The 26,629-nt window shown below is 51.3% G+C and overlaps 2 protein-coding genes and 2 long non-coding RNA genes across 6 annotated transcripts; 3 read left to right on the top strand and 1 right to left on the bottom strand.

Moving 5' to 3' along the window:
- On the top strand, positions 1-8,552 carry FKBP4 (FKBP prolyl isomerase 4). The gene is made up of 10 exons (XM_004778320.3): positions 1-312; positions 2,358-2,502; positions 2,950-3,092; positions 3,921-4,041; positions 4,309-4,465; positions 5,061-5,151; positions 5,247-5,330; positions 5,525-5,710; positions 6,230-6,469; positions 7,745-8,552. Exons 1-10 carry the CDS (start codon positions 208-210, stop codon positions 7,850-7,852), a joined length of 1,380 nt encoding a protein of 459 aa, XP_004778377.1. The 5' UTR covers positions 1-207; the 3' UTR covers positions 7,853-8,552.
- Positions 321-2,349, top strand: LOC123389643. Its single transcript, XR_006604288.1, has 2 exons — positions 321-977; positions 1,913-2,349. It is a non-coding gene; the product is annotated as an uncharacterized LOC123389643 (long non-coding RNA).
- Positions 8,099-14,739, bottom strand: LOC106004271. The gene is made up of 2 exons (XR_001177216.2): positions 14,614-14,739; positions 8,099-9,479 (listed from the first exon to the last, which is right to left on the bottom strand). It is a non-coding gene; the product is annotated as an uncharacterized LOC106004271 (long non-coding RNA).
- On the top strand, positions 14,722-26,629 carry ITFG2 (integrin alpha FG-GAP repeat containing 2). 3 transcript variants are annotated; one of them, XM_004778318.3, is made up of 12 exons: positions 14,722-14,852; positions 19,565-19,660; positions 20,190-20,231; positions 20,421-20,592; positions 21,390-21,529; positions 21,980-22,128; positions 22,505-22,602; positions 22,782-22,835; positions 22,937-23,028; positions 23,735-23,852; positions 25,364-25,537; positions 25,629-26,629. In XM_004778318.3, exons 1-12 carry the CDS (start codon positions 14,757-14,759, stop codon positions 25,730-25,732), a joined length of 1,335 nt encoding a protein of 444 aa, XP_004778375.1. In that variant the 5' UTR covers positions 14,722-14,756; the 3' UTR covers positions 25,733-26,629. The 3 variants fall into 3 exon arrangements, with proteins under 3 accessions (XP_004778375.1, XP_004778374.1, XP_012904311.1); XM_004778317.3 differs by having other exon boundaries at positions 22,505-22,608; XM_013048857.2 differs by lacking the exons at positions 19,565-19,660; positions 20,190-20,231 and having other exon boundaries at positions 14,742-14,852; positions 22,505-22,608.

Raw genomic sequence — 26,629 nt, 5'->3', positions numbered from 1 at the left:
TACCCACCTCCTCCAGCTCCCGCGCCCCATCGGCCGCGGGCTGTGAGCGCGCTGGGCGGCAGAGGTGCTCAAGCCTTCGACCGGTTCACAGCTGGGCGGCAGCCCCAGTGCCCTCCCGCCCGCACAGCCGTGCAGAGAGGCCCGGCCGAGAGGGCTTGGCTCGCGCCCAGTGCCTGGCTCCCGGAGTAAACGGCGCACCGAGCGGCGATGACCGCCGAGGAGATGAAGGCGACCGAGAGCGGGGCGCAGTCGGCGCCGCTGCCCCTCGAGGGGGTGGACATCAGCCCCAAGCAAGACGAAGGCGTGCTGAAGGTAAGGGCGGCGGCGCAGGCGCCCCTCGCAGCCGACCTCCCGCCGAGCTGCGGAGCCCCGGGCCGCCTCTGCAGCGTCCGGGCGGGTCGTTGAGCCCGGCGTGCGGCCGGCGGCCGGTTGCATCGTCCTCCTGGACCCGGCTGCGTCGTTCGGGGGTGGAAGGGCCGCCACACTTTCTCAGGGGGCGGCCTGGGTGCGCGGGCCTCCCCGCGGGCATTCTCCGGCCCCCTGGGGCACCCGCGGTCCGGCGGAGGCCCCGGCCCCCTAGCCCCTGCGGCGCCCGGGCCCGGGACTGCGGCGCCAACTCCGGCGTGCGCGGTGCAGCGCGGAGGGAGGGGCGGGGCCGCGCCGCAGCACGCGAGCTGCAGCTAGGGGGCCCGGGCGGCGTGCACCCGGGCTGGAGCCGGCAGGGGCCCACTCCCGCCCCGACGCCGCCCCTCCCTCACGTCACCTCTCCCAGACCCCGCGACCCGGGCCGGGCCGCCAGCGCCTTCCCCGCGGGCCGCAGCCGGGAAGTCCCTGGCGGCCCTCGCCGGCCGTGCGGCGAGCACTCGGCTTCTCCGGGCGGTTAAACGTTAGCTAGGACCTGAAGCGGGCCACCACAGTGATTTCCTGGCCCAGAGGCCTTTGTACGACTTGGCGCCCGGGGCCGGGCCGCGAGAGAGGTTCTGGCGCCCTTCGTCCCCTTGGTGACCCCCTTCCTAAAAGCCGGCTGGACCCAGCTAGGTCACCCGCTCAGCCATGCTGGCCCCCCTTCCCCCGCCCTGGGAAAACCAGGGAGCGGTGCATGCCGGGACTTGTAGTTCCCCCTCCCACCTCGCCCTCCCCCTCATGAGTTGGGGCAAAGGGGTGTGGGGCCGGGAGGAGGTATTTTGCTGGGAGCCTCGTAGAAGCGAAGCGAAGGGGCAGGGCGTCTTGACCTGGTCGGGACGACTGATGGTGCTTCCGAGCAGGTTCTGCAGAGTGCAGGATGGCGAAATCCTAGGCTGGATTTCATGCCTCTTCCTCATCCAGTGTTCTTTTTACCCTCGCTCCCACTCCGTTCCGTGTGTGTGTGTGTGTGTGTGTGTGTGAGGCCTGTGCAGAGCTAGAGACCTCGGGGAGCCCATATCTGGTCCAGAAACGGTCCTAATTTTGTCCCAGATCTTAGAGTCTTAAGCTGTTCTTCAGGGGGCATGTGGCTTCTCCTAAGCTCTCCGGCTCCCTGGAGATTTCTACAAGGTTATTATTCCCAGAAGGGTCCTTTCTTCTTTAATCTTCCACTCCTTCCCTTTTGCCTTTCTACTCCTCGAGTCCTCTGTCCATTCTGTCCTGTAGGTAACCACATACCTACCAGTTGACCCACAGAGTCTCCTTGTCACTTTTTATAAAGTTCAGAAGAGAAGCAGAGCTTGTTGAAATTCCTGAGAAATGCTCCAGCCCTCAAAAGACTTCAGTAGCCTACCAGTCAGAAATGTTCATGCCCCAAGCCAGAGTTTTAGGGCCTGAGTGAGCTCCCCTATGCTCATCAGTGACCTGGTACTTTCTGAACCTCTTCTGGGCTGTTGCTATTTCTGTTTTGTTACTCATATTCTTAATTCTTTTCTTATCCATAAACCAGATCCAGACCTAATGACCACCAGCATTTAGGAAGAATGAGGAAACTTAACATAACTGCTTCCCCCTTTGCTGCTGATAATAATCATCTTCAGCTTTCTGCCAATTTAATTCTCCAACCCTGATAGAGGTTATTATTACTGGTTTACAAATAAGGTCTAGAGAGCTTGACTTGTGCGAGAACATACAGCAAAAACTTGAGCTTGGGTCTTTCGTCTCTAGCTTTTAAACCAAGTCCTGTTGCACCTCAAGAAAGATGGAAGAGAGCAGTCAGTGGGGGTGTCTGTTGGCATCTAGCCAAACCTCACATTGGAATCATTTGAGGCTTGGTCCTTTTGCTTCCTAGGAAGCAGAAAAGTCCCCGTTTCCATCAGAGGTGTGCAAACAGCTTCGGGGCCTCTTTCTGCCCCCACACCTGGGTACACTCATCTTCTCTGCTTTCCTCCCAGGTCATCAAGCGAGAGGGCACCGGCACAGAGACGCCCATGATTGGGGACCGTGTCTTTGTCCACTACACTGGCTGGCTGTTAGATGGCACCAAGTTTGACTCCAGTCTGGACCGCAAGGACAAATTCTCCTTTGACCTGGGCAAAGGTAGGTCCACGGTTAGTGGATTGGTAGCATTAGTCCTGAGGAGGGTGTAAGCTGTCACAAGCAGAAACCGTATTCTCAGAAGCGTGAGGAGCAGTCTCTTAGAATCCGTGAATTAATCCTCCCATAGCTCTTTTTTTTTCTTTTCCTTTTTGGAACCATATTGATCTCTATCTCACCTTCCCTGATCACCTCTGAACACCTCAAATTTTCTTCGGGGGTGGATTATCTTGTTCCTAGAACTCCTGTGTTCCAGGGTTGAGTCTTTTATAAAGAGGTCTGAGACCTGACAGTGCTTACTGCAACCAGGTCCTCTACCTCCCTGGTCTCGTTTCCTAAGAGTATATAGCTTCCCCGTGAGTGTGGTCTGATGAAGGTCCCTGGAGCTGCTCTCTGAGCCGGGGGTCTGATCCCTGTCAAGCAGGACCGGTTTGCTTTCTGTACCTACAGGGGAGGTCATCAAGGCTTGGGATATTGCTGTAGCAACCATGAAGGTGGGAGAGGTGTGCCACATCACCTGCAAACCAGAGTATGCCTACGGTTCGGCAGGCAGCCCTCCAAAAATCCCCCCCAATGCCACGCTTGTATTTGAGGTGAGTGTCCAGGCACAGAGAGCAAGGCAAAGAGCCAGGCTGATCTCAGCCCGGGGCCTGGCTGCCCTCCAGCACTTCCTGCCGCTTAGAGACAATGTAGCCAAGGCTAAGGGCCTGGCCTTAGGGGAGGAAGGGACCTGGAGAGGGCAGCTGGCTCTGCTGTTCACAGAGCCTGCTGTTGCCAGAAAGCGGCTGCTGGCGGAGATTTCAGGGGAAGAGAGATGGCCACAAACCCTTCCCCAGACTTGAAGCGGGGTAAGGGTTGAGGCCTGTTCTATTTCACGAACTGCCCGGAGATGGGTTATAATTTTGACTGAGAGGAGTCAGAAGGTCAGAATCTGTATGGTTATAAATGACAGTATAGAACGTCAGTGCTTCAGAGATAGAAGGAGGAAAAAGAATGCCCCCCATGGGTTGAGGGGGTGAGAAAAGCCTTCACTGAGAGGGGGAACTTGACACCATTCAGGATCAGAGTGTCTGAGCCCTCCTGTAATGGATGCTTGGAGAATGTTGAAAGTTGCTGGGTCATTTCCACCGCCTACCAGATTGGCCTTGTGAGATGGCTGGGTTAGGCCTGGCTGGAGCATGTCCTTCCTGGGGGAGCAGCTAGTAAGAAGATTGATCTTCCGAGGTCAGCAGACTCTGTGACCTGCCCACTGCTACCAAAGTTGAGACTAGAGCTCTCCCGGAACTTACCAGAAGTGCCACTTTGTCCAGTCTTGGTTTGGTTGCCCTTGTGCTCAGGCCTGGTCTGGCAGTGACCAGGGACTCTTTGGCTGATAGGGTAATGCTGAAAGGCATCGTGTCATCTTGCGTCTCGTCCCACAGGTGGAGTTGTTTGAGTTTAGAGGAGAGGACCTGACAGAAGAAGAAGATGGGGGGATCATCCGGAGAATACGGACTCGGGGCGAAGGCTATGCCAGGCCCAACGAGGGTGCCATCGTGGAGGGTGAGACAGCACAGTTTGTTCCGATTCCAATTCTGGTACTTAGTCCCTGGGTGGCTTTGGGCAGGTCACTTCCTTTTCTGATCTGAGTAGCTCATCTGAGAACTGAGGGATGGGACCGTACCTTCCTAACATGCCTCTAGTTCTGATAATACAACAAGGGCACCTCGGGCATGCAGTGGTGAGGTCATGGAGGGAGGCTGCAGTGACCTCCTTCCTCAGCCCCTTGCCTACTCACATCCCTGGCATACTGCCTCCTTCTCATGCCAGTTGCACTGGAAGGGTACTACAAGGACCAGATGTTTGACCGGCGGGAGCTCCGCTTTGAGGTTGGCGAGGGGGAGAGCCTGGACCTGCCTTGTGGGCTGGAGAAAGCCATTCAGCGCATGGAAAAAGGAGAACATTCCGTTGTGTACCTCAAGCCCAGGTAAGGAGTGGACACTTTGTAGAGCAGGTGGGTGACGCAAGGTCAGAGATCTACATGTCCACAGTGAGTAGTTGTGTAACTAGGCACTTGACTCTGTTCCTCTGTGTGCGCTCACCCACCCCCACAGCCTCAGTGGCAGTCCCTGTGAGTCTGGCACGCACGTGATCTCCGTGTTTGGGACGTGGTCACAACTGGCCACGTCTGGAATCATAGCCTCATTTTTTCAGTTCTGGCCACTCCAGGTCTCCTCCTCTACCAGGGTCAAAATTGTTGTCTCCTACTAAACATACTCCGTCATTCATGACATTGATTGAAACCCATCTGTTATGTGCCAGACGTGGGGGGGGGGTGCTGGAAATTCCGTTAGTCATCATTCCAGTGTTAGTATGAGTTAGAAGGATATGGAAGATGCTAAGAGACCAACTAATTGTGTGAAGAGGTCAGGGAAGATTTTGCCCAACAGGAAATATTTGAACCAAATCTCAGGGGATAGGGAGGTGCCTTGCAGGAAAAGGACAGGAAGCCTTTTCAGCATGGAGCAGGTTAAACGTGGCCACAGTAACCTAGTTTTGTGGGTCCCCCCCCCCCCCAACAGCTATGCTTTTGGTAACGTGGGGAAGGAAAAGTTCCAGATCCCGCCGAATGCTGAGCTGAAATACGAAGTACACCTCAAGAGTTTCGAGAAGGTGAGTTTGCTCAAGGTCCTCTCCGTCCTGAAGTCAGTTCCCAGGACATAGCTCGGGGTAGCTGATGACTTTGTTTCTCCCTTGGGGTACGGCAGGCCAAGGAGTCTTGGGAGATGAACTCCGAGGAGAAGCTGGAGCAGAGCACCATAGTGAAAGAGCGGGGCACCGTGTACTTCAAGGTGAGCCAGCATTGGGGTCCTGAGGACACTCCCCAGGACAGCACAGGGAGCACCTACAGTCTTCACCCAGCATATGGGAGCTGGCTGGTCCTACCAGTGGTGGTGTGCAGGGGAGGCAGGCCTCCCTCACGGCCACGTGTCCCTGATAGCTACCGAGGATGACAGCCCAGTGCCTGAGCCTCCCTCCCTTTTAGGAAGGCAAGTATAAGCAAGCTTTACTGCAGTACAAGAAGATTGTCTCCTGGCTGGAATATGAGTCCAGTTTCTCTAATGAGGACGCCCAGAAGGCCCAGGCCCTTCGGCTGGCCTCCCACCTCAACCTGGCCATGTGTCACCTGAAACTACAGGCCTTCTCCGCGGCCATTGAGAGCTGTAACAAGGTGAGGCCCTTCCCAAGAGGGTTGGGGAGCAACATTCACAGGCTCAGCTGGGTAAGCTGCCGGCGGGTCTGAAACGGCCTGGGTGACTCAGGTAGGGATAGGGTAGCAAGTGGGACCAGTGGGAGCCTGGAGGTGAAGGGCCCCAGAGGGAGGGGCTTCAAGAAGCCAGCACCTTGGCTTTCGTGGTAGAAGGCAGCTGACATGGAGGTCGAGGGCACAGGCAGGGAAGAACAGCTACAGCAATTCCTTTGGTTCCTAGCCGGGCTCTCCTGAGTACCTGCTTTATTCTGGAGAGAATGGAAATGTTGTATTGGGTCTTGTCTTTCATCGAAAGCCCAGGACGAACGGTTCCTTCCTAGACCTTGGTCTTTACCATGTCATGCCCCAAGACCCCTTCCTGAGGTGGAGCCGGCGGTGTGTGTTCTGCCTGACCTCTCAGCACTGCCTCTGGAACCCTGTCTCGGCCAGAGAGGCCGCAGGGGCTCAGGTCTCCCTGTTGCTTCCTCTCTGTGTCCTTAGGCCCTGGAACTGGACAGCAATAACGAGAAGGGCCTTTTCCGCCGCGGAGAGGCCCACCTGGCGGTGAATGACTTTGACTTGGCACGGGCTGACTTCCAGAAGGTCCTGCAGCTCTACCCCAGCAACAAAGCCGCCAAGGCCCAGCTGGCCATCTGCCAGCAGCGGATCCGCAAGCAGCTTGCGCGGGAGAAGAAGCTCTATGCCAACATGTTTGAGAGGCTGGCCGAGGAGGAGAGCAAGGTAAGGCTCCAGAGGGGGACAGTAGGGACAGACTGGAGAAAAGGCGCTGACTTGTCCCGGTGCCTGACCCAGCTGTTGTGGCTCCTCGCCTCCGGTTGTGCATGCCACGCCTGGACACCCGGTGCTGCCCTTGTCCCTGGAGCAGTGACATGTCCCGTTGGCAGAAACCGCTATGGTGTTGGGGGTGGGACATGGTTCCCTTGATCACAGCTAAAAACCCCCCTCGAGAGCCCTACAGGTGAGGAGTTTGTTGTGCTGGGTGTGCCTCCCAAACTCTGTTCTGTGTGCCTGTTCAAAACCCAAGTCTTAAAAAAAAAAAAAAAGTAGGTTTTAAAAGCCTATGTTTAAATAGGTAATATAATTACCTCATACTGTTGAAACCGCACAAAACAATATATAATAAGAAGCCTCTCTCCCACCACCCAGAAGTGGTTGGCTGTGTCCAGTGTTCAGATGATTCCAGTAAACGATGCACATGTACAAGTAGACAGTCTTCTTCCTCTTCCCTAATAAAAGGCAACATGTCCTGCCAGTTCTGTACATTATACTCTTTTCATATCATTCCTGCAAGACTGTCTTACATTGACAGCTCTCACGTTCTTCACTGTGCTGCTGGAGTCCCATAGTAAAGCACATGGCCTACCGTATCCCAGTCCCTTTAGTCTCCAGTGTTCAAGACCAGCACTGTTGAACAGAAACAGAACGCAAACTGTACAGTGATTTTCAGTTTTCTGAGTATCCGTGCTAAAACAACCAAGTGAACAAGTAAGGTTAATTTTAATACTTAGTTGACCCAAGGTGTCTAAATACTGCAACATGTAATGTTTTCAGATTGTTCCTCATCTTTCAGACCTAAGTTGGTCTCCAGAATTCTACCGTATTACTTTGTACTTAGAAAACATCCGTTTGGCCTAATTGTTAAGTGCTCAGGAGTCACACGTGGTCCTCGCTACCATGTTGGACGAGTGCGGTTCTAAGTAGAATCGCACTAAGGGATAGTTTAAGTGTCTACTTGTGTGTGTGTGTGTCTTTAGGACACACCTGGAGAGGGAGTTGGCTGTGTCGGCGTTCCAGTGCGTATCTTTTCTTCAGGGGATGAGTGTGCGTGGTCCGGAGTTGACGTGGTATCCGCGTGGTACATGCACGCGGCTCGTCACCACCTTGGCTCCGTGCTGGCAAGTGGGAGTGGGGACGTGGAGCGAAAGTCCCCTTTCTCCTCAGAGGCCTGGACCAGATGAGAACTGGAACTGAGCCCCTTCCTCTCCCTTCTCCCAGGCCAAGGCAGCAGAAGCCGCAGGAGACCATCCTGCTGACGCAGAGATGAAGGAGGAGCAGAAGAACGAAGTGGCGGGGAGCCAGCCTCCGGTGGAGACAGAAGCATAGCCTCTGCCCGGCCCTCCTCCCGCGGCTGCCTGCCTCCCTTGCTCCCTCCCCTCCTCCACCCTGTTAGTTTTGTAAAAACTGAAGAATTTTGAGTGAATTAGACCTTTATTTTTCTACCTGGTTAGATGGTGGCTTTGGGGGAAGGGGGAAAGGAGTAGGCTGGGGGATCGTTTTAGGTGGTGTCACCCCCTCGTCCCTTCCCCCATCCTCCATTACATGTGAACAAATGTCCATCCACACGCACACTCATCAGAACGTTAATTTATTTTGCTGCTTCTGTTCGCTGTGTCTATTTTTCAAATGGTAGAAGGGAGTGAGTGGTAGGGATGCTCCGTGGGCTCTGATGTGAAACCAGGGTGGAGAGGGAGACTCCCAGGCAGCCATTTCCTCATCCTTCCCTCCTGCCGGTCCGTTCCCAAACACGAGGCCTCCATGTGGGTGCTAGGGGCATGGGAAAAACCACTGCTATGCCCGTTACTGCTCTCTGTTCCCATCCCCACCCTCGATGGTATAGCTGAGCTGTCTTCTGGTGTCCTGATGACCACCCCTTGTCCCCCCCCACCAGTATTTCCCTTTGGATCAGTTTCCCTTCTCAGCCAGGTCGTGTCCCCAAACCCCTCAGCCTCTTCTCTGCACGTTGCTGAAGGTCCAGGCTTACCTCAAGTTCTGTGCTTGAGCAATAAAGTGGAACTCAAACCTGGGTATTGGGCAGCCCTTTCTGTCTGGCCTCGAGGGTGGGCATGGTGGCTTACACATGGGGGACAAAACTGAGGGAGTGGCCTCCCCTCCTCCCCAGCCCTGGCTGGAGCGTGGTGGCTGATGAAGCCTGTGAGCGTGGCCAGCAGCAGGGCGATGCCTTCAGCCTCCCACAGGTTCCCAGTGCCCCTCTGCAGCCAGGCGGCTTTTCATAGCTTTCCTTTTCTTTCCTAACACCAAGGAAGCAGCAAACACAAACATGTAAAATACTGGGACCACTTGTCTTTGGGACAGATTGGTCGACCACCTAACTGATCGAGTAGAGGCATGTAATCTAGCCAAAAGCATGAGCTTTCTTGGATTCTTAAGGTAAAAATCCCCATGAGCAATCCTCCAATTAGACACCTTTCACACAGTTACAGAAGAACCACCTCCAGGCCAGGGAGCTTTGGCACTCACTCGGGCCTGCTTTCCAGCTTGCCTCAAGGCCTTCATAGGGAAGAGCTTGTACTTCTGTGTGTTGACCTTTGGCTCCTATAGGCACTTAGGGCCCTGGGAGAAGCCAAGGAGGCATAAGTCTAGCTAGTGTTTTCTCTGGATGGTCATAGCCATAGGCTAGAGGCTCGCTCTGGGGTCTCAGCCATCTTCCCTCCTATGAGAGCTGTCCTTTCTGCCTGGTGGAAGAGGTAGTCTGTCAGCCCACATCTCTGTACAGTTCCAGAAGACATTTCTCCATGCTTTTGCTGAGGAAGATGAATTTGTGTCAGAGTTGCACCTCGTCCTACAGCATGGCTGGTGTGTGAACCAGAACTAAGATTTGGTTCAGTCCATTGCCCACTCAGGCTCTTGAGCTCACACAGTCCTGCACATCTGGGTCTTGCTCATACTTCAAAGATCCGTCTTGCCCCTGCAGCCAACGGCAGCCGCTTACCTGGGATTCAACCAAGAGCCTTGTGTGAATTAACCTTAGTACCTGGAACCGTCCTATGAAGGAGTTAACACCCCTACTTTGCAGATGAGGAGAACGAGGCTCAAGTTAAAGAGGGGTCTGCCTGGAATATGAGCAAGCTGGAACAAATATAAACTTGCTGGGAGGCTCATGTGACCTTGGGCAAGCTGAGCATATTTCCTTAGCTGCAAGAACAGGGGAGGTTCCTTCCAGCTTCTGTGGGATTCCAGGAATTTAAAACACACACTTCCATAGAATCCTGGAGCTGGATAAGCCTTGGTTGGTGTAACATTAAAGCCATACCGTCAAGATGTTTTATTTAAGGGGCCAGAAGTCTTCAGGGTTAAAACAAGACCTGTCACGTACTTCCACTCTGCTCTGGACCATGCTCAAGTTCATAGCCTCGTCAGTTGAACATTTCCTCACCAACACTCAAAATCCTCCTGGGTTGAGAGAATGTGCTTGGATAAGGGAAACGGGTAGCAACCAATACACTGCTAGCTGTTACTGCAGATTTGGACATTTTCAGATTGGGTTCATCTTGTCCTAGTGCTGATCCTCATGACAAGTTCTATAAATTCGATCTCCCAAGTCTTTCCCATCTCCGTTCTAGCAGCCCCTCCCCAACATCACCAGATGCCTCCAGCCAGGTCTCCTGTCCAACAGCTTAAAACCCATTGATGACTTCCCATCCCAGAACCCATACTGAGGTCCACAAGACCCTGTGGGGCCTGGCCCTGCCTGCCTTCCACCAGCAGTGAAAAGCTTGACCCCCCCTCTATACCAGCCACAGTATCAAGTTGGGGTGGGTGGCGGGGAGTGTGCATCTCCCTTCATTTAAGAGTGGAATCCCTCTTCTGTCTGCTGTGCTTCTTCCCTTTCCAAATCTAGGGCATCTCAGAACCTTAGGACATACTGAAGTTGAAATGAAAAGGGGTTAACGGCAGTGATGAATAAAGCTAAAGTCAAGAGATTCTACGTAAAAGAACTTATCCTCTTTCTGGAAATCATTATTGCTGTTTTCTGGCTGTAGTTCCCCAGCTGCTTGCCAACCTCAGATAACTTGAACGCACTACCACTGACCTCAATCAAAATCTCAGGATCATAATAAACCCTTGTTTAGCATGTAATGAACAATACTAAGGATCCCAATTTGGGAGGCAAAGTAAGAATGAAAGAGTCACAAAGTGGTTCTGAGGAGGGACAATCAAGAAAAAAACTCCTTAATGAACTTGCAGACTTCTCTGGCTAGATGAGGGTGCTGGTCCTATCCTGTGCCCCACCCCGCAAGGCTGTAGGTTCCAACTGTCATTAGTGCTTCACACATAAAATTATTTGTATTTTTTTTATTGAGGTGGAATTCACATAAAATTAACTATTTTACTATGGACAACGCAGTGGGATTTAGTCCCATTATGTCGTTGTACGACCACCACCTCTATCTAGTTCTGAGCCATTTTCATCATCCTTTGTTTCCTCATGAAACAGTGAAGGACTAGCCTTCCCCTTCAGTTAACGAGCCAGTAAACAGCCAGCCATCCCGGGGCGCCTGGCTGCCTCAGTCAGTACAGCATGTGACTCTTGATCTCCGGGTTGTTGAGTTCAGCCCCAAGTTGGGTGTAGAGATTACTTAAGTCTTTTAAAACAAAAGAAAGCCAGACGAACAACCCGGACAGGCTCTAGGATCAAAGCTTCCCAGAGTGGGCAGTGCTTTGTGACATAGCCAGACGTGTGAGGAAGCCAGTGGGCCTCAAAAGGAGTGCTCTGAATAACAGCATTTCACTCAGAGCAGGGCTGCCCACAGTGTCATTCTGCCTAATTTCTGGGTCAAGGAAGTCTGAGAAACAGGTTTCTGTACTTGGGGACTTTGTGGGACCTTTAGTATGCTAAGGTACACTGTAGCTTAGAGAGGGAAGGGGAATGAGGAAGTCTCAAACAACCCATTAGGAAGCTAGGCCCTGCGCCGAAGATGGTGAGTGGCTCTGGGCCCCAGGTGTAGAAAGTCTTAAAGCTCTTGTTTCTTGCTTAGCCATCCTAGGCAGACAGAACTTGGACCCCTCTATCTACTCTTGGAGAAAGAAATGGACAAAGAATCTCCCTGGAAATGCTTCCCACTTAACACCTCCCTCCCTTCCCATAGCAGGTTTCAAATGAAGCTGTTGTTTGGCTGGTTTGTAAAGAATATGCCACCCAGGGGCACCTGGGTGGCTCAGTGGGTTGAGCCTCTGCCTTTGGCTGAGGTCATGATCTCAGGGTCCTGGGATCGAGCACTGCATGGGGCTCTCTGCTCAGCGGGGAGCCTGCTTCCCCTCTCTCTGCCTGCCTACTTGTGATCTCTCTCTCTCTCTCTCTGTGAAATAAATAAAATCTTTAAAAAAAAAAAAATCTGCGACTCACACAACTTTACCCATGTCATCTAACGAAGAAGATGGCCTGATGAGGCTGTTTTGGAGACTAAGCCAACACCCATGTTCAAAGAGTGCTTGGCTTAAAAAAGACAAGCTCTAGAGATGGTGTCAGTGGAGACCCACCAACCATTCCATTAGGAAGGGCCAAAAACAAGAGTGTTCTTGTGGAGCCTGGCATCTGTCCACACAGCTCTGGGATGCCTAGTGTGTTCCACTTACGAAGAATGTAACATAACACATAATGCAGTTAAAGTTAATTGATGCAAGGTGGGAAGAATAGAAAGATTGGATTCCTGTTGTATTTTTTGGAGCTCCCTTTCAAAATTTATTGGGTTCTCTTGACAAAACCCAAAAGGTATGGTATCCAAATTGTCATATGACATTATGTCATCATGACAGGACCTACAGGACAAACATTAACAGGCAACCCCTGGTCCAGAAGAGTCAAGTACAAGAAATGCAACCACTGAAGAAGATCAAACTAAGGCACTGAAATTCTGGGCCAGGGTATGAATTCAGAGAACTGGATCAGGTGAGGACACTTAGTGGCAGAAGATGGGTCGTCCTCGTCTATTTTGTCCTGGGTTATTTATGAATTCACTTATTTATTTATTTTATAATTTCATTCAAAATACTGGAAAAAGAGGAAACAATAGAAATAACATTGAAAAGAAACAGAATTCAGTAACAATTTGACTTTACATTTAAAGGTAAACATTTTTAAAAAAATATTTATTTTTTTGGCAGAGAGAGACAAAGCGAGAGAGGGAATACAAGCAGGGGGAATGGGAAAGGGAGATGTAGGCTTCCTTGCTGAGCAGGGAGCCTGATGCAGGGGTTCGATCCCAGGACCCTGGGACCACGACCTGAGCCAAAGGTAGATGCCTAATGACTAAGCTGCACAGGTGTCTCTAGAGGTAAACATTTTTTTTTAAAAGATTTTATTTATTTATTTGACAGAGAGAAATCACAAGTAGATGGAGAGGCAGGCAGAGAGAGAGAGGGAAGCAGGCTCTCTGCTGAGCAGAGAGCCCGATGCGGGACTCGATCCCAGGACTCTGAGATCATGACTTGAGCCGAAGGCAGCGGCTTAACCCACTGAGCCACCCAGGCGCCCCGAGGTAAACATTTTTAAGTTGGCTTTTTTGTCTCCATCCCTTATTTGTGTCTCCATCCCTTAAAATCTATGCTGAAGCTCAAAGTGTGAGCTAGAATAGAGGACAAAGATGTGGTAGAGCAGGATAAGGTTGCATGCAACCCCTCCATGAGATCGGAGATAGAAAGCACCAGTATACCCGTATGACACAGAGCCTTTGAATGGGCCTGGCCTGGCCCACAGTATGCCACCAAAACCAGAAACTTGAGCGAATGTGCAGATCCCAATATTTGTCTGGACAGCTTCCTGTTTACCGTTCTGTTTGATGTTCCTTGTTCTCATCTTACCTGGCTGTCAGGTCCACTGGGACTTCTGGGATAAAATGTGCCCCCCGCCACCCAACCCCCAAGCAAAACGGTCCCGGCCTCCAGTGCCTTCTCCCACTATGTTCAGACAGAGAAAGCAGGACCCTCCCCTAGTCCAGCCTCCCCCGGGGGAGAGGTGGATATCCTTATTTTCACAACATGGACTCCTGAAAAACCGTGCATAAACTGGCCTCGACCTGCAGACCTAAACTTTAAAATGTATTGAACACCTAAAAAATTTTACAACTCGTAGACTTCTGATGCTCTGATTGATGAGGCACCCCAAAGAAAGACTGGACTTGATTCAGCACGAAAAGTTTTCCTAAGAGGCCAACCACGAATGATGGTGATGTCCCATTTATACTACAGAGTAAGGCCACTGAGGCAAGGAGGCAACGGCTTTGTCTGGAGTAGGAGGGTAGAGGGCAGAGCAGATCCAAAATTTCAGCAACCCTGACCTCCAGCCTGAGGACTTTCCTAGGAACTGTGGCATAAATGATAGAAAGGAGCTGGGGTTTTGGATCAAACGATCTTGGTTTGTGCCCCAGCTCTACAACTTTCTATTTTGTTACTTAATCTTGCTGAACCTGTTTTTCTCATCCAAAACCCTTAATAATAATACAAGCACCCAGGGTTGTGCTGATTACATGAAACAGTATATACGAAATGTGCTTCGCTGCCAGTGGTTTTCAAACTACTGACCACAAAAGCCTACACACACCATTTAAAAATCCTTTTTCACATAAGTCAGTATATAAAATATACATATACAAATATACACAATTGAAACAAAGATTTCACAGAAAGAATAATTACTACTCGAAAATACCAAGTGGTATTTTCTATTCATTCTAATTTGTTCTTCCAAATACCGGTTCAATTCACTATATTGTTTCCAGGTTTCCTAACCGCTAACTATATCATTAAAACAAAAACAAAAACAAAACAAAACAACAACAACAAAAACTGTTGGAAAGCATACAGTTGTCCGTAATTACGATTACTATGATTCTCTGGTTTAGTCTGATGGCTGGGAATCTTCATCACTAGGGCAATAAAAGAAGAGGTCAAGGTTATCGGGTCAAGCCCCGGAGAGCCCGTTGCCTGGGGAACAGATCTGCCCCCGTCGGGGTAGGCCTACCCCTGCCCTGTGGAGCTCTGGAGGACAGGAGTGGCCCAGGCCCCTGTCACTCACATCCGTAGCTGGGTAAGCCCGCCCCCACGCCCAGAGGGCTCAGAAGACCCACCTCCTCTTTAAGATTAAGCGACGAAGGCCGCTATTGGAGGCTCGGGCGGTGACGTAACTTTCCGCGTTGGCCGGCCTTCCGCTCGGAAGGGGTTCGGGGAACATTTAGCGGGGTTCCCCGGTCCCTCGGCCCTTGGAAGCGCGATGAGGTCGGTTAGCTACGTGCAGCGCGTCGCTCTGGAATTTAGTGGGAGCCTCTTCCCGCACGCGATCTGCCTCGGAGACGTCGATAACGACACGGTCAGTGCATGCGCACTGCGAGACGCGGCCGGGCTCTGCAGCTCCGTTCCGGGTGGGGCGGGCCTGGGAAGTAGAGGAGCCGCCCGCGGCGTGGGCGTGCGCGTCGCGCCTGCGCGGTGGGGCTGGGGCGGTGGAAGTCGGGGGCTAGGGGAGAGCGTTGGGGGCTAGGGGAGAGCTTCCGGGGAGGTTTCCTGCTGAACGTCGGGATCGAATTGCTCGGGTTCCCTGGTCTGGTGTTCTTTTAGGGGCATACATAACTGATGCTTTGCCTAAGTTAGTAACTTCTTCACAGTGGGAGCCTGGTAAGCTGGTGGCCAGAGGTCCTGGTTCATTGCTTCTGTCGTGACATCACCTCTCAAGTCATTTTACCTTCCGAAGCCTCAAAAATCAGCTTGCAGCGTGCCTTTGCTGCTCTGACACGTGCCCCTTAGGCTGGGTTGCACAGTTGTGCTGTACTTTTCTGTCTCTGCGGGCCCCAGCCTGGCAGGGTTTCTCTAGCCTGCTCCGTAGAACACAAGGGCCTGGCAACTTGAAGGCGCTGCACCTTGGTTGAATTACAAAAGCAGTTTACATCTACTGTTTCATCTCTCCCCAATCGTTGTTTTCCTCGTTGTTTAAGTGAGTTAATACAGAAACGCATCTATTAGCGTTGTTAATATTTGCTTGTTTTTCCGCAAATACTTATTCAGCTGCCCATCGTGTGCCAAGGGCTGTGCTATATTCTGGGAATTCCAAAATGAACTAGACAGTCCCAGCCCTTAGGTGGGGTGATGGTCACAAGAATGACAAAATGTAAGGAGGGGCAGTGATTAAAATATGTAGAGTTTTGGCGTGGAGTATCAAAGGAGCTGTTGCTGGTGTGAGACGCTCTTTTTTAACAGACTATGTTTTCATTCATTTTTTCATATGTTTTTAAAAAATTTTATGTATTTATTTGATAGAGAAATATCACGAGTAGGCAGAGAGGGGGGAAGCAGGCCCTTCCCTGAGCAGAGAGCCCAGCTCGGGGGTCGCTCCCAGGACCCCGAGTCGAGGACCCAAGCCGAAAGCAGAGACTCAACCCACTGAGCCACCCAGGCGCCCCCATTATTTCATATTTTTAATGCAAAGCACCGTATTGCCATCCTGTCCTACCCTCTGATCCATCTCCCTATTCTGCCTCCTTACTTATTCTCACCCCCCTAACTGTTCTGTGCTCTCTTTGGAAAAAAACAAGGCCTAAAACATGCCCCCCCCCTTTGTGTTTTGATAGAGAAGATATTTTATGAGGCCTCTTTTGGCTATCTTCCCTGGAGGAAGGAGTTATTCTCATAAATTTATATTGTTTTCTGGGTTTTCACATTTCTTCATATGCCAGGCATTACAATTTTATGAGAAAATCAAGAGAGAGATTTTCAAATAATAAATTAACAGAGTGACTTTAGATGTGCATTATTTTCTGTGTTATCTGATTTTCCTTTTTGTTTAAAAGGGAAAAATACATGCCCTTTTTCATAGCTTCACAACATCAGCTTTTTTTGGAAATTGAACTTTTCTAAGTGGATTGCACTAATACACTTAGTTATGCAATATTAGATATATTGTACTACCGTTTTGTTTTGTTTTGTTTTGTTTTAATCTGAGTTGTTAGCTTCATAAGAGTAGGAAATTTTTTTTTTAACATATAATGTATTGTTTGCCCCAGGGGTACAAGTCTGGGAATCATCAGGTTTACATATTTCACAGCACTCACCATAGCACCTCCCCTCCCCAATGTCCATCCCCCAGCCACCCTAGGATGGGAAATTTTTGTTTTTTCACTGCTATATTCCCAACACTTAGAATAGTGCCTGGCACATAGTAGGCACTCATCAAATGTTTGTTGAATAAATGAAGGCAGTTATGGAAAGCAAATGTGATTATGTCTCTGGAAGCAGTTTGAAGGGCTTTGCTGGTTATTGATAAATATAACTGAAAGAAGGGCAGTAGTTGAGATAGTTGCCTAGTGACTGTATGTGGTACATTCAGCCTGCGTGAGTGTGGATAGAAATTCTGTTACTGGTTCCCCAGGCTACCATTCGGAGATCTGGGGCAGGAAAACGACTTATTTCATCCTGATAAATCAATAGCCTAAAGTTCTTTGAAAACTAATTTATTTCCTGGTAAGTTGCAGGGAGGGGAAGGCAGAAATAGAATGCACACCCTCTTGGACTGCCCACAAAAGCCTGGCTACTGGAAGGCTGCAGCAGATCAAAGACCTTGCCGCCTCTCTCCTTGAGTATTTCTGGCGATGGCCCTCTTCATCTGGCTTTAGTGTCAGTAAGTGATCTCCAGAAGCCAGAGCCAGGATCAGCCACAGAGAAGAGGAACTGCTGGGAAGCATTATAACTCCAGGAAAGCAGATGGGCCACTTTAGAAATGTCCCCTTCCAGGAGACCAGCCATTACCTCATTGTCATTGCCTGTCATTGCCTGGCTGGGTCACATCTATTTGCTCACTCTACCTACTGCACCGCGTTTTTATTTTATTTCTGTGTCTGTGCCCTTGTGAAACAGTGAGGTGCGGCAGGGAGTCTACAGCATTTATCTTTGTACCCCTATCTCATTGTCTAGCTTTACCTGCGAACTCAACGACTGGCTGAGCATTCTCTTTCATCCTGATTTTTCTTTGTTTCTTAAAAATAAAACTTCTAAAAATTTATTCATTTATTTTTAAAGATTTTATTTATTTATTTGAGAGAGAGAGTGAGCTTGAGCTGGGGGCAGGGGGCAGATGGCAGGGGGAGAAACAGACTTCCCACTGAGCAGTACAGACGCAATCCCAGGATCTACCATCCCACCCACCCCCGGCCCAGGGATCATGCCTTAAGCCAAAGGCAGATGCTTAACCAACTGATCCACCCAGGCACCTCCTCCAAAACCTTTTTTTTTTTTATTAGTCCATTAAGTAAACCTTTATTGAGGCCCTCTTACGGACTACAGCATTTGCTGCATGAATGAATTAAAAAGAATGGATTGTAGGGTCCCTGGCCTTGGAGGGATTTAACTAGAGGCTGAAAACCACCTGGTGTTAGTGCTCACACTATGCTAGTCACTGTTATAAAGGCCTTGTGCTGTTAGCTCGATTCTCGCAACAACCTTATGCGGTAGATAGCCTTATGATCCTTGTTTTATAGATGAGAAACTTTAAGCATAGGCAGCGGTATTCAAATCCAGGTAGCCACACTGAGCCTCTGTGCCACGCAGCTGCTGTCCTGTGTGTGTGCGCAAGTCCTCTGGGGCAGACGTAATGGAAACATGTGGTGGAGAGAGTTTAATGTAAAAAACACTTACTTTATGCTTCTGTGATCAAATGTTCCCACCAGAAACTCCCATAACTATTTAAAAAAAAATCAAAGAGGGGCGCCTGGGTGGCTCAGTGGTTTAAAGCCTCTGCCTTCGGCTCAGGTCATGATCCCGGGGTCCTGGGATCAAGCCCCGCATCGGGCTCTCTGCTCAGCGGGGAGCCTGCTTCCTCCTTTCTCTCTCTCAGCCTGCCTCTCTGCCTACTTGTGATCTCTGTCAAATAAAATAAATAAAATTTTAAAAAAATTTAAAAATCAAAGATTCAAATCAAGTAAATTATTATTAATAAACACCAGTTCATTTTCAACTCTTCCTTATTGTTGATCTGTTATGTCTGTGTTGCCTTTAGAATGAAAGCTCTTGAGAATCTAATGTTCACTCTGTTTTGAGAATAGGAAAGAGGCGTTAGCTGGTCCTGCCCCCCACAAGGGTAAATCAGGAAGCTATTTGTGAAAAAGGGTTTTGGTGCTACCTTGCTCTCATTGATAGCCCCTGGAAAGGTAGCCAGCCTTCTGGCAACCTCTGGGAAAATGGAGTACCCAGATACAAATAGAGAAGAGGCTTGGTACAGGGCGCCCCCTCCTAAGAGCTCGGCCACCACTTGAGGGCGCCAGAGGCCCAGAGCGTGGAGGCTGAGGCCTGCAAACCCCTCATGCTGTCCCCTCCAGCACCTCCACCCGCTCCACGTGCAGCACCTCCACCCGCTCCACGTGCGCTCATACACACTGTGATCAGAAAGTCTTGCAAGAAGGAGGAGGACCCCCAGAGCTGACCTTGTTTTCTCTTTTGGCGTGCGATTAAATACGTGGTCCGATGTTCAGTTTTCCAAGAGTTAAATATCTTGGGTTGTTTTCGAAACATGTACCATTGATAGTCAGGCACGCAGCCCCTGGGGCTGTTATGTTGTCAGACTTCTGGATGGGAAGGGTCATAGATTTCTTTCTCTCTCTCTCTCTTTTTTAAGATTTTATTTATTTATTTGACACAGAGATCACAAGTAGGTAGAGAGAAAGAGAGAGAAGCAGGCTCTCTGCTGAGCAGAGAGCCCAATGCAGGGCTCCATCCCAGGACCCTGAGATCATGACCTGAGCCAAAGACAGAGGTTTAACCCACTGAGCCACCCAGGTGCCCCAGGGTCATAGATTTCTATATTGCCGCATTCTACTAACTTCCCTTGACACGCACCCACCCCTACAGGGAATTAAAGAAACTCTAAGGAAACTGCTGTTGTTGGTTGCAGAGGACTTTTTTTTTTTTTTAACTAAAAAGTTAGTGAATATGTAAATTGAGATCTTGTGACCTCCCTAGGAGGGGCCCCGTAGAGAAAAGTTTGAGGTGGTTCCCTAAGATCCCATCCTAACTAATCCTGTCTTCTCTCCCTGTTCGAAGTTAAATGAACTAGTGGTGGGGGACACCAGCGGGAAGCTGTTCGTGTATAAGAATGATGACAGCCGGCCGTGGCTCACCTGCTCCTGCCAGGGCATGGTCAGTGTTCAACTCCCTGGGGTTTGAGGGGCAGAAGGATCCTTCCTGTCAAGGCTGAGCCCCACAGGAGTCCACCAGTGTGTCCCCAGTTCACCATCTCCTCAGCCCAGCTGTTCTTTCGGGGTTCATTCAATTCAGGGAGGGGAGCCACCAGGCGACGCGCTCCCAGCTTCTGGGCTGGTTTTTATTTTCTGTTGTGGAGTTGCTTCCTTAGTACTCCAAAGCTGCCAAGGTCATCTGAGCTTATATAGTAGAAAATGGGGGGTAAGACTTTGAAGAAGTCTAGAAATAAACTGGCTATCCTGATGTGAAACTTCTGTTCAGCCCAGACCATCTTTACCACTTTAGGTCTTCCTGTTGGTGTCTGGGGTAGAACCAAACTCATCGCGTAAGAACTCCATTAGCGTGAACTATTAGTGTAGGTCACAGGGCACAAGTTTTCAGCGAAAACTGGTAACAAACCTCTCCTTGTTTCCTGGAGTTTAAGGAGTACTGGCCTCCCTCAGTGTGTCTCCCCTTTTCTTTGCAGCTGACTTGCGTTGGGGTCGGAGATGTGTGTAATAAAGGAAAGGTAAGAACCCTAGGGGATGTTGGGACTTCGGTAGAACTCCAAGGCTTTACCTAGATTGACCCCCATCTCCTGGTGGAAACCAGTCGAGAGTTAAAGGCTTCAGCCCTCTCACTTCTGTGCTTTAGTGACGAGGCTCATGCCCCAACTTCCCTCCCCAGCTCATCCCTCCCATGCCTCTGTTTCTTCCAGAACCTGGTAGTGGCGGTGAGTGCAGAAGGATGGTTTTACCTGTGTGACCTGACACCTGCCAAGGCCCTGGATGCTTCTGGGCACCACGAGAGCCTGACGGCAGAGGAGCAACATCCAGTGTTCAAACAGCATATCCCTGCCAACACCAAGGTCATGCTGATCAGCGACATCGGTGGGCATGGCCGTCTGCAAGCAGCCGGGGGAATAGGAGTCAATGGGTAGTAGAGCTGATCTCAAGGGATTCGGGGAGGTAGTTAGCGTTCATGTGTGCAGTTATTATGCATTTTATGTTGAGTTACTGAGCTCCCATTATAAACTAGGTGTTGTTCTAGGCAGTGGGACTGCAGCAGTGAAAAAAACAGACAGAAGTCACTGCCTTCTTGGACCCTTACTGGGAAAGGGCACAAGAGAAACAGTGTAGAACACTGTAAGAAAATGGAGTCCTATATGAGAAGGTCGGATGTGCCATGGAGAAAAGAAACCATGTAAGGGGGCTAGCAAGTGTCAGGGCAGAGAAGTAGAGGTACCAATTCTAAATGGAGCTGGTGGGGAAGCCATTGCTGGGAAGGTGACATTTGGCCAGACACTGAAGGTGGCAAGGGAGCCCGCCCTACAGATACAGGGCTTGATGTCCTGGCTGGAAGCTGCCCGGAAGGCTGTGGGAGGTACGTGGCGTGATTTGGGACACTCGGGTTGTGTATCTGACAGAAGCAACAGGAGGGAAGCCGTGATAGGACCCGCGGAGCCGTTGGGTCCGGCGGGGGTGGGGGTTAGTGTTCCATGCAAAAGGCAGGCAGGGGAGCAGGTGCAGACACAGTGCTTGCGGGTTCACATCAGGTGTGAGGTTGTGGTGGGTGAAAGTGCCAGTAGCGGTGGTGGTAGCAGAGGAGCAGGGAGGACACATGTGAAGGATGCAAGCTCGTGACTACACATTCGGCTCCAAACGCATCTGTCTTTCTGGATCTGCAGATGGAGATGGGCGTTGCGAGCTGGTGGTAGGTTACACAGACCGCGTGGTCCGGGCTTTCCGCTGGGAAGATCTGGGCGAGGGCACTGAGCATCCCATGGGACAGCTGGTGTCCCTCAAGAAATGGACGCTGGAGGGTCAGGTGAGAGGCTGAGTGTGGGGCTCAGGGGCCTCAGGGGGCAGGGAGGAGGCCCCCTCCAGGAAAGGGAGCACAGTCATGGGCCTGGGTTTAGGGTGGGAGAAAGAGAACATGTCCTTGTTGAGAGAAATCCAAAGAAGAGAGTTTCAGATCAGGGTGTGAGGGGCAAGTGACTAACCATTGGCAGAGAGAGGGGAGCACTGGGTAACGAGGGTGCAGGTGGTGTGATGTGCTCTACGGCATGGCCATAGGACATATGCCCGTGGAGAGCAGGTGGGTTGTATGGAGAGAATGGAACCGAGTAGGAGCCCTGTGAACTTGCATTCTTCCTCCTGCTCCTGCCCTTGAAGCCCGGGGCACTGTTTCCAGGGCCCCTACCCCACGCTCTCCCCTGTTCTCTGCAGGGTCCCACTTCTGCCCCAGCCCTCTGTCAGCCCCTGTTCCCTGGTGCAGGTGGACAGTCTCTCGGTGACTCCCGGGCCCCTGGGTGTGCCAGAACTGATGGTATCTCAGCCGGGCTGTGCTTACGCCATTCTGCTGTGTACCTGGAACAAGGACACCGGGCCCCCCCCAACCTCAGAGGGAGCCCTGGAGGGCAGTAGGTAAGGGAGCAGACCTGTGGACGGCGTGGGGTGCATGGAATCCAGAGGGGCTCCCGGATTTCCATGGCAGCAGATGGGTCTGTAGTTGACAGAGCTGCTTCAGCTGGGTCCCAGCATGGCACCTCTTCCCCACTACAGAAGATTATTTGGGGACCCAGGGAATCCTAGGCTTTCACCTTGTAGCACCTGGAGGAGATTCCAAGATTCTAACTTGGCAGTTCTGTCTCTCTCTTTTCTTCTACTTGCCACACGGGCCAGACAAGGCTCAGTGATCGGTGTCCAGGCTGATTCACATCCTGGGAGATCGGGGCTAGAAAAGTACTGGAGAACTAGGCTCTCCTGATCCCCATTTAGTATCCCCCTCCACCCCACACAGGGACACCCTGGCTGCCCGAGATGTCATGTTGCACCAGACTTCTGGCCGCATCCACAACAAGAACGTCTCCACCCACCTCGTTGGCAACATCAAACGAGGTGAAGGTGGGCTGGGGGCGTGAGAGGGAGCCGAGGGGAGGGGCCAGCATCAGTCCTGGGAGAAGGGGGCTGCAGGGCCCTCCCTTTCTGCCTGCCTTGGACCGCCCCTCCCTCTGTACCCTCTGACCTTGGCTTGCCCTTCACCTTTTCTTCTTCCCGTCCTTCTGTCTTACCCACAGGCCACACCGCTGAGAGGGCTGGCTCTGGCCTATTTGCCCTCTGCACTCTGGATGGTGAGTTCCTGCTGGGGTTGGGGGCTGCGTGCATGTGGGGTCTGCTCAGGGGTCCTTCATGCCCACCCTGGCCTGCCTGTCCTCCCCTCCTCCACCCGCAGGGACCCTGAAGCTGATGGAGGAAGCAGACAAGCTGCTGTGGTCAGTGCAGGTGGATCACCAGCTCTTCGCCCTGGAGAAACTGGATGTCACGGTGAGAGGAGCAGCCTTACCTCCCTGACACGGAGAGATGAGATTTAAGCGAGACATCCTCCCTTCTCAATTCCCTCTCCGTCTCTTCAGACGGACTCTAATGCGTCTCAAGTGCGTCTGTCTGCCCGTATCCCTCGGAGCTCAGCCCCGTTCCCTTCCCAGCAGCACAGTGCCTGCACCAGTGGTTTGGCAGCAATAACGGGTCTAACGAGAAATAAGTTACTAGGGTCCAGAAGTGAGTTCTTCGCCCCCCACTCCTTCTATCATTTTTTTCTCGTCTGTGTCTGAGCCCCTCTTGACTAAGGCTGCGGCCCCTGCAGCCTGCATGCGGGGCCAGACTTGTGCACATGTGATGGTTAGGCGAAGAGGCCCAAGGCTTTAAAGCCGGGAGACCAGGCCGGGTTTGAGCCCTGATTCTATGCCGTCTCCCTTCCCTGCTGCGTGACCTCGCGTGAGTGGCTTCACTTCCATCGACTGAAGCTTCCTCCGTAGGAGACTGGGAATATTGTTGCCCCCGTGGGCTGTGTGGCCACAGACGCGAGGAGCAAGGTCAGTAAGAAACTTAGGCTCATTTTCTTCCCAGCTGGCTGTTGAGCACACAGGGCCAGGTGCGCTGCTCCTTCATTTTTCACCCAGGCCCCATCACGAGGGCTCTTGGCACAGCAGCTGCTGGTCACCCCTGCAGCCTGGTCTCTGGCCTTTTGCAGGGCAATGGGCATGAGGAGGTGGTGGCCTGTGCCTGGGATGGACAGACATATATCATTGATCACAACCGCACCGTTGTCCGCTTCCAGGTGGACGAGAACATCCGAGCCTTCTGTGCAGGTGGGACCCTGGCCCATGGCCCCTCTCTCACCACACTTGTCCACCCTTGTGTCCACTGTCTCCGCCTCCCCTAACTTGAGTCTTCATAAACAGATGAGTTCTTTGGCACTTGTGTTAGAGGGTGATGGTGGGTACTAGGTTGCCATCTGTACAGGTTTTTTGTTTTGGGGGGTTTTTTTAAGCGCAAGCAGAGTGGGGGCAGAGGGAGAAGCAGGCTCCCTGCTGAGCGAGGAGCCCAATGCAGGACTCAATACTAGGACCCTGAGATCATGACCTGAGTCAAAGGCAGACGCTGAACCCACTGAGCCATTCAAGCACCCTTTACAGTTTTAAATAAGGAATAAAGGAGAGTGATAGACCTACCTCTGATTATCTTCACAAATGTGCTGAGTTTGGAGCATCTGGGTGGCTCAGTTAAGCGTCTGCCTTATGCTCAGGTCATGATCCCAGGGTCTTGAGATTGAGTCCCATGTTGGGCTCCTTGTTCAGCAGGAAGTCTATTTTCACTCTGCCTGCCACTCCCTGACTCATTCTCTCTTTCTTTGTCTCTCTCTGTCTCTCTCTCATCAAATAAATAAAACCTTAAAAAAAAAGAAGGGCTAATTTAAAAAAGAATGGGCTGAGTTCTTATCTCTCTCTCTGTCAAATAAATAAAACCTTAAAAAAAAAGAGAGAGAGACTAATTTTAAAAAGAATGGGCTGAGTTCTTATCATCTCTCTGTCTGGGATGTGTGAACACACTGCAAAGTTCTTTCCCATCTGAGCGTGTCAGAACTTGGTGAGGAACATTCTAGAGCATTGGTTCCAAATCGGGGACTTGAAAAGCAGCGCTGGCTCTTGCAGGGAACATGGGGATACCTTTGGTTGCTGAGGTGCTAAGAATTACACAGTGCTCTGGGGTTCATTCTCCAATGTCCTGAAAGGTTAAAATGCCTTTGAAGAAGGAATCGTGGCCATCTAAGAGAAGCCTGAGTTTCTGATTGTTTTTTGCTTATCTACCCCTTGGACTACCAAGACTCCCCTTCATTCCTCCAGGGCCATCACTCAGATGAGGACATCAACAGCTATCACTTTTAGGGTGCTATTCTGCCTGGTACTTTTCCATGTCTGAAATAGGCCACATATTTTACGTGTTTTTTTTTTTTGTTGTTGTTAAGATTTTGTTTGACAGAGAGGGACACAGCGAGAGAGAGAGCACACAAGCAGGGGGAGTGGGAGAAGCAGGCTTCTTACTGAGCAGGGAAACTGATGCGGGGCTCGATCCCAGGACTCTGGGATCATGACCTGAACCGAAGGCAGCCGCTTAACTATTGAGCCACTCAGGTGCCCCCTATTTTACCTATTTTTCTGAGTTCCCACTACAGAGAGAATAGAAAGAGGGCCTTTGGTTTTTGGCCTGCCGTCTATGGGAGAGTGGGAATGGCTGACTCCAAGGTCTGCGTCATAGGCTCTGCCCTTCCCCACTGGGACTGGAACCCCCTGACCTCCGTCCCACCCCCCACACCCCTCAGGCCTCTATGCCTGCAAGGAGGGCCGCAACAGCCCCTGCCTCGTGTATGTCACGTTCAACCAGAAGATCTACGTCTACTGGGAGGTGCAGCTTGAGCGGATGGAATCGACCAATCTGCTGAAACTGCTGGAGGTTGAGCCAGAGTTCCAGAACCTCCTGCAGGAGCTGGGCGTGGGTGAGTCCCAGGAGGGCTCGCAGCTGGGGCAGCCCTGTGCCAGGTGCCCAGGAGATCCCCAATCTCTGACCCACCCCTTTCCTGTCCTCAGATCCTGACGATGTCCCAGCCGTCCGTGCCCTGCTTCACCAGACCCTCTACCATCCGGACCAGCCACCCCAGTGTGCTCCTGCAAGCCTCCACGATCCCACCTAACCGGACTTGCCCTCTTAGCTGAAAAAGGAGCCTCCTGAACCCCCCCACCCCACCCCCCAGGTATCCATGGCGCTGGCAGAATAGGAAGCAAACATCACAGAGGGACATGGAAGGATGGCAGCCATCCTAGGGGGGCTGTGAACTGTAGCCTTCTTGGTCTTCTCAGTGAAAGAAGAGACGAGTTGGCCTTCTGTTCATTTCTTCGTGTACCTTACCCGTCACATCGGCAGGATTGTAGGACCCCAACCTCATTCCACATATGAGGGACCTCCCCCTCCCTCCTGGAGCTCCCCATTCTCCTTGTGTGGCAAACAAGCATGTTTGTGAGCCAGGAGCACAGGTCTTTTACATGGCTCCAACGCTTATAACGAAAGCAGGCTTTCGGGCCAGTGGAGCAATGAGTTAAGGGCTCTCCCCCGTTCCAGGCTCCATCTCCCCTGGCACAGCTCTAAGTCATTGGTATCCATGGTGATTACAGGAATGGCCCAGTGTTTTGCTTTTGAAGACGGTCTTTCCAGACATTTTACACTCTGGTCTTCACTGTTCCCACAACCCTGAGATGATTTTCTTCTGTTTATCAAAGAAGCCAGGTTAGCACTTCCTCATTTTGCCATGTTCTTTAAGTATTGTGTGGTTTCGTAGGCCTTGGTCCCTTTTTCCCCCCAAATACTTTGTCTATGAGACAACAGACATTCGAAATCTGGTGCAAGTTTAGGAGCCAGACCACAACCAGAATTGTATCTTGGGCCAATTTTACCCCTTCTGCTCTCGATTCTGCACACTCCCAAGCCGGTGTTTTTTCACATTACAGGTTGCCATCCTGTGGTGCGTTGTGGTCAGCATTTTTTGGCTGAACGAAATAGGATAGAATAAAGTAGTGTGAGAAATGTCAGAGTA

This window comes from Mustela putorius, unplaced genomic scaffold, assembly GCF_011764305.1.
Source record: "Mustela putorius furo isolate JIRA1106 unplaced genomic scaffold, ASM1176430v1.1 tig00003988_pilon_pilon_pilon, whole genome shotgun sequence".
Lineage (NCBI taxonomy): Eukaryota > Metazoa > Chordata > Mammalia > Carnivora > Mustelidae > Mustela > Mustela putorius.
Note: the sequence above shows the minus strand (reverse complement) of the source record. Positions and strands in the feature narration are given on the sequence as shown.

Excerpts from the sequence above, each read along its gene's own strand:
- ITFG2 (XM_004778317.3), top strand. The coding sequence starts at position 14,757 with ATGAGGTCGGTTAGCTACGTGCAGCGCGTCGCTCTGGAATTTAGTGGG. Across the intron at positions 14,853-19,564 it reads GAGACGTCGATAACGACACG|TTAAATGAACTAGTGGTGGG; the intron begins GTCAGTGCATGC and ends CCCTGTTCGAAG. Across the intron at positions 23,029-23,734 it reads TGGAGAAACTGGATGTCACG|GGCAATGGGCATGAGGAGGT; the intron begins GTGAGAGGAGCA and ends GGCCTTTTGCAG.
- FKBP4 (XM_004778320.3), top strand. The coding sequence starts at position 208 with ATGACCGCCGAGGAGATGAAGGCGACCGAGAGCGGGGCGCAGTCGGCG. Across the intron at positions 5,152-5,246 it reads ACCTCAAGAGTTTCGAGAAG|GCCAAGGAGTCTTGGGAGAT; the intron begins GTGAGTTTGCTC and ends GGGGTACGGCAG. Across the intron at positions 6,470-7,744 it reads TGGCCGAGGAGGAGAGCAAG|GCCAAGGCAGCAGAAGCCGC; the intron begins GTAAGGCTCCAG and ends CCCTTCTCCCAG.